We start from the raw sequence: 6414 nt of genomic DNA, 5'->3' as shown, positions 1-6414 counted from the left end.
AAAAATAATGTAATCATTAAATAACATGTATGTGTATATGAGAGCGAGAATAAAATATAGAATGGAAATTTTTTTATTGGCAAATTAAACCTTCTACATCTGAAGAAAATACAAAATCACAAATTCCAAAAGAGAATATATAAATTTAATAAATCGTTTTATAGAAAATATGGTCCTTCGATCAGCGTGTAGTATAAACAATAATTATAATTGTTTAAAACGCCCCAAGCGAAATTATCTTTCGCCGTTAAACATTTTCATTTCTGGATTTTCTAAGCGTTTAAATATTGATTTGAAATTATCTTTAAAACCAATGATTACAAATTGACAAAAAAATTACAAGTTCGATATTTATAGCAAATCCCAATAAAGTGAAAACTGTCAGAAGTAAATTTCCCAAGTTTAAAAGGTGTCCGTCTCTCAGAGTGTTCAACTTTGAGAGTTATTTGAATATTGTCAGAAGCCGAATTTACAAATCACAAAATTTCAAAACGAACTATAAAAATAAATTTATTCACGTCCAAAAAATAACGCTTTTTTTAATATAAAAGTTTTTGACATTTTAATAAATCCGCCTTCGAGGAATCGGTAAAAAGTTCGCTTTAACGTTCGTGGAGACTTTTTTTGGACTTTTTGGTCATTTGACAACCATTGCTGAGGAGTAGAATTTGGAGACCTTAACATATTTTCGTTTTTTTATTGATATTTTCACTAGAGGTGTGCACGTGAGTAATATTGTGCTCACGCTCACGCACACTCACGACGGAGAAATCTTATTCACGCACACTCACGCACGATATTTTTTGGTAGGACTCACGGTCACGCACGCTCACGAAAAGAAAATTTGTACTCACTCACGAAAATCTTTTAAATGTCATGACTCACGAAATATCACGTGTCTCTCGATATTCGTAAACGGGATTATTTTCGTGAGCTTGTTTTTCCGAAATTCGTTACTCACGCACACTCACGAACATATTATTTTTGTGACTCACGATCATGCACGACATTTGGTTGGTTAATCACGCTCACGCACACTCACGCCGTTGCCGTCAGCGTGACTCACGCGTGAGTCACGAAAATGTTCGTGAGTCACGATAATTTCGTGTCACGTGCACACCTCTAATTTTCACAAACAAAAAAGAAATATATTAAAATCAGATGCTAAATCTTTTGATTAACACCATAAATCTAGTTCGTCTATACGAAAAAATGTCAATTCACGTAAACTAAAGCTGATTTGTAGAACATTTTTTGATTTTCGACTAAAAACTTCTTCGACTTTTTTTAATAATCGACTTGAGAGTCTTTGGTATGTCCGCTTTAACGATCATGGAGGCCGATTTTGATTATTTGACAACCACTGCTGAAGAGTCGACTTTGGAGATTTAATTTTCGTTTTTATTGATATTTTCACTAAAGGTGAGTACTATGTTCGGGTTTTTTCACCAAAACACTAAATTAAAAGTATAAATATATTTATGAAGGTGATTATATTTTGATCAAGTCTTGCCAAATAGTAAGATCCAAGAAATTGATTGCAAATAATTTTATATTTCTAAATTAATTAATAAAAAAGTAACCGTTAAAACAAGCTGGTTTTCAGCTTGAAAACTGAACATAGTACTCAGTTTAATATAGAATTAGAATTAAGTGAAATTTAATTTATCGATTTTGATTAACAGCAGGAATCGATCTTTGAGTTTATAAAACGAATTTGAATTTTCATGAAAACCGAAAAACAAAGATCAATCCACGCCCATAAATTAAAAAAAAAATAAATGTAAAAATCGACTTGGGAGTCTATGAAAAGTCCGATTTTGGAGTTTATAAAACGAAATTAAATTGGCATGATAAGACGAATTTATAAATCACAAAAATTCAATTTCGTCTATTCACATCCATGAACTAAAGCTGATTTTTTTTTTTTTTTTTTGACTATTTCATAATTTCATAATCGACTTTTTTGACTATATCATTGAAGACGACCTCGTAGTCTAACTGAAGACTTAATTTTCAGCTTTTGATTGATAGTTGCGCTAATAAAAATATTTTCATTAATCCCATAATCGACTTTTGAGTTTATAAAACGAATTTAAATTGCAAAATTACCCACCCAGCAAAAAAATTTGGAAGTTTTCCAAAGGCACAACTTTAAAATCACTTCCAGAAGATGCACTCCCAATGATATTATTTATTTTAACTACCCAGGAAGTTCTTTTAATTCAATTTTTTATAACTTGATTTTTTCATACTTTTAATGGATTGGAATTTTAACTTTTTTTGTTTCAAATAGGTTAAAAACTGAGTAAGAATTCATAAAATTGTAGAAATCAATTAAATTTTGTCAACAAAAATTTTAAATCCAATCTGAAAAAATTTGAATTTTTGAAAATATTTGAGGTCAAACGTTTCCGACAAGCGTTAGAATCCATTAAAAATTATAAAAAATTTAAAAATTATTTATTTGACAAAATATCACAGAATTTTTTTAATTTACATCCAAAACATTGAATTCGGATCCTAAACCTAAAGAAGTGATGCAAATTCAGTGCAAATGCTGCACTATGGGCGGAAAACGCAAAAACGCGGCAAAAAGTCAAATTTTCAAAATGAAAAATTATTGGATATTCCAATTGATATTACTATAGAACAAAACTTGGCAACCCTGTTCAGGAGAAAAAGGCTGTCAATGTTTACCAAAATGTATGCCAGTTGCGTTTAATAAAGGCGAACAAAAATTGAAAAATTTTGTGCTTAATTTTTTTCGCAATAAAAGTGAATAAAGAAAGCTTTTAAATATAGATTCTAAGAGGAGGTTTAGTAGTTCAAAATATTGTAAAGACTTTACAAAATATTTTTGTTTTCGAACTTGAATTTATGGATTCAAAAGTGCGGTTTATATGTGAAAATTGTAACACATACGTATATTTGCGAGGAATAGAACTAGAAATGTTAACGATTGTTAATGAAAATTTTTGCTTATTATTGTTCGTGAGGAAGTATACTTTTACGTGCTGTAAAGTTTGTCTGCCCAAACTTGCCCATACTAAAATAAATGTAAGGGTTTTATAGTCAAATTTGGAAAAATCAGGCGATACATATATATGGTAGCTATATCTAAATCTGAACCGAATTTGATGAAATTTTGCACACTTTAAGGGTACTATAAAAAATTACTTTGTGTTGAATTTGAAAACAATCGAAATAAATAAGCGCAGTATGGTCTAAAGGTTAAATTACACACCATGCGTCAATCCGTGCGTTGATGGAAGGGTTGATTTTTTTCTGATTGCGACAGATTATTAGAGCTTATGATTTCAAAGAGATATTTCAACTCATCAATCATCGGACTAGATTGATTGTAAATAATTTTTGCCGCAAATTTTCAATTTCCGCCCATAGTGGGCTGTTGAAATGGAGGACTTCCGTCCTATGACAAGCCAATGTTAAATTCATCGCTTCTGCGTTAATTTTGCACTTCTTCGGGTGTGATCCGAATTCAATGTTTTGGATGTAAATTAAGAAATTTTGTGATATTTTGAAAAATAAATAATTTTTAAAATTTTTTATGAGTTTTAATGCGTAAGAAGGCAAATATTTTCAAAAATTCGCAATTTTTTCAGATTGGATTTAGCATTTTTTCGACAAAATTTAAATGATTTGTACCGTTTTATTACAAAAAAAGTTAAAATTACCCATTAAAAGTATGAAAAAACCAAGTTATAAAAAATTGAATTAAAAGAACTTCCTGGGTAGTTAAAATAAAGAACATCATTGGGAGTGCATCTTCTGGAAGTGCTTTTAAAGTTGTGCCTTTGGAAGAACTTCCAAATTTTTTTGCTGGGTAGCTGATTTTTTTTTTTTTTTTGAATCTTCATTATTTTATAATGTTTGTAATATTGACATTTCGACTATAATAGTTATTAAGTTTTTTTTCATCATCGAAAAATGTGGCGTTCTTGGATACCTATTTCTTTCTGTTAATGATCGGTCTTTTGGATGCCTAAATTTTTTATTTTTTTTTTTAATTTTTAGTTTTTTAATTCTATTTCTTCATGATATAAATTAAAAATATAGCAATTGTGAAATATTTTTGACTTAAGGTGAGTATTAAGTTCGAGTTTAGCCGCTAAAGTGAAAACTAAATCAGTAAAAAAAGGCATAAGATTATACATATTTGTTGCAAATTTTATTATAACTTTGTATTCCTTAAAATTGATTATTAAAGAAAAGTAATCGTGAAAAAATGGCGATTTTAGCGGCTAAACTGGAACTTAATACCCATCTTTAAAAAAAAAATAAAAATGCAAACATAAAACTCAAGATATCCAAAATGTTAATACGAAATCATGCCTTTTCTTAATGGGTACCTTTACTGATTTTTATTTAAAGGTGGGTACTATGTCCAGTTTTCGAGCGTTAACCCAGTTTTTTTTTGGCAGTTAATGAATGAATTAATATACGAAGACAAAATGTCCTCAAACTTGCCATTTAATATTTGACAATATTTGAAAAAATTATTTTAGTCCTCATATAGATTTGATTTGTGCACTTTTAGTTTCGAGTTTTTGGTAGAAGAAACGAACATAGTAATCACCTTAACAGAAATAGGTTATTCATCAAATTAAAAACCTACACAAATTTCGGACAATTTTAGTTTTTTTTACTGAAATTATTTTTTATTTAAATATTTTTGATGTTTCGAAAGTGAAATATATATTTCTTTTAACAATGGCAAGACAACCAATATAATCTATAAAAAATTGAGATTTTGTATTTTCTTGAAGTTAGTGGCTAATGAATATATTTTGTTTTAGGTTTTTTAAAAAGAAGAGTAAAAAAACTTAAAGGAATCCCTGTGTATGTGCAAACATTACATTTGTTTTGCTTTTTTTAATTTTTGTTAATTCTTCATTTTTTTTTTTGTTATTTAATATTGTGTATGTTTTCCCTCATTTTAGATTTCTGTTTTTTTTTTTATTATTATATATATATATGATTCTATTATTAAAACTTACAATTAAGGATTATAAATTGTGTTTTGTATTTTCATCTTATTCAACTTCCGTTTCCGCTTTTCTATATAGTATGTCCTTTTGTATGTGTGATATTTATTGTTGCTGGGTTGTTGGTAGTTTCTGTTTTCGGTGAATGGAGTATGTAAATGTGTTTGTGTGTGAGTGTATTGTATACATATTCATATAAAAAAAGGAAAATATGTTTTTTTCTTTGTTTAATAACTTAATAATTAGTTTGTTTGTTTGTTTTTTAAGTATACGTGTTTTCACTTCACTTTCTTGTCAGGATTCTGAAAAGAGTTGGTATGTGTGTATGTATGACTGTTGCAAAAAAAAAGGTTTTGAATGAATTTGATTCTTCTTCCTTGGTATTTTTTTTATCGTTACTATAATAGTTTAATAAAATTAAAAACACATTTTGTAAATTAATAATTATTTTTTTGTTTTGTAATAGATCTTGTCCGTGTGTTGGTGTATATGGTAGTGGGCTGGGCGTTTGATTGAAACTATTTAAATGTTATGTTTTTTTTTCTTGTTTCTTGGGTATTTAAATACGATTTGTTGTTCGGGATGATATAGTTGTGGATGGTTTATTTGCTTTCCTGTTTTTAATGAAAAGGAAGGTATGATGTTGTTGTTTTTTTTTCTAATCTCTTTTGTATCCAAAAATATTGTAGGTTTCACGATGTTTTAATTTTGTTTTTATTTTTCTTTTGTTTAGCTGTTTTTTGGTTGGTTGTTGACATCAGTTTTATTTTTTTTTTTATTTAATGGATGCTGTTGTTGTTGCTTGTTTTACGGTTGAATTTCTTATTAAATTTGCACTTTATCATATATATTTATATAAAAATCTGGTGTAACCGGGTTTCAATGTGATGTCGTCTAAAAAAAGGAGGAGAAAAAGAAAACATACATAAACAAATGTTAATAACAGTAGGAAAACATGCAGAGATTATATACATATGGTAAACGACTAACGAAGCTACAGTACATATAAGATCTATTAAAAATAAAAAAATAGACGAAAAGAAAAACATTTTAGATAAATAATTTCCCTTAGTTGTATTTTCAAAAAAAAAAAAAAAACAACATCCGAAATTATGGAAAGTGATGCAGATTTTTTTTGTTGCGTCAAATGAAAAATAAAAAAATTTGAGTACACCCAAAGAAATTTGTTAGTAGAAACAAAAGAAAAGTCTGCTAAAACAGCAAAAAGTCTGCCGAAAAAAGGAAAGCAGTCTTTGTTTGCTGAAATGGCAAATATTGTCTGCTATTTTTTAAACTCGATTACACTAAAACATGTTTTAGTTGAGCTGAAACAAATAATAAAAACGTCAACTTATCAAATTGAGTCTTAATAGCAAACAAAATGTTTGCCAGTCGCATTTAGGAG

The 6414-nt window shown here is 28.3% G+C and overlaps 1 protein-coding gene across 3 annotated transcripts in view; it reads right to left on the bottom strand.

Moving 5' to 3' along the window:
- Positions 1-4991: 4991 nt before the first annotated feature.
- Positions 4992-6414, bottom strand: part of alph (protein phosphatase alphabet) — a 42229-nt gene continuing 40806 nt past the window's right edge. For 2 of the 3 annotated variants that reach the window (XM_075292869.1, XM_075292876.1), the window contains exon 6: positions 5454-5903. In XM_075292869.1, the coding sequence (XP_075148984.1) occupies positions 5889-5903 (15 nt within the window). In that variant the 3' untranslated portion in view covers positions 5454-5888. Of the gene's footprint in view, positions 5904-6414 lie in introns of all 3 variants that reach the window. The other variant, XM_075292884.1, reaches the window with a different exon arrangement.

This window comes from Haematobia irritans, chromosome 1, assembly GCF_050003625.1.
Source record: "Haematobia irritans isolate KBUSLIRL chromosome 1, ASM5000362v1, whole genome shotgun sequence".
NCBI classification, from domain to species: domain Eukaryota; kingdom Metazoa; phylum Arthropoda; class Insecta; order Diptera; family Muscidae; genus Haematobia; species Haematobia irritans.
Note: the sequence above shows the minus strand (reverse complement) of the source record. Positions and strands in the feature narration are given on the sequence as shown.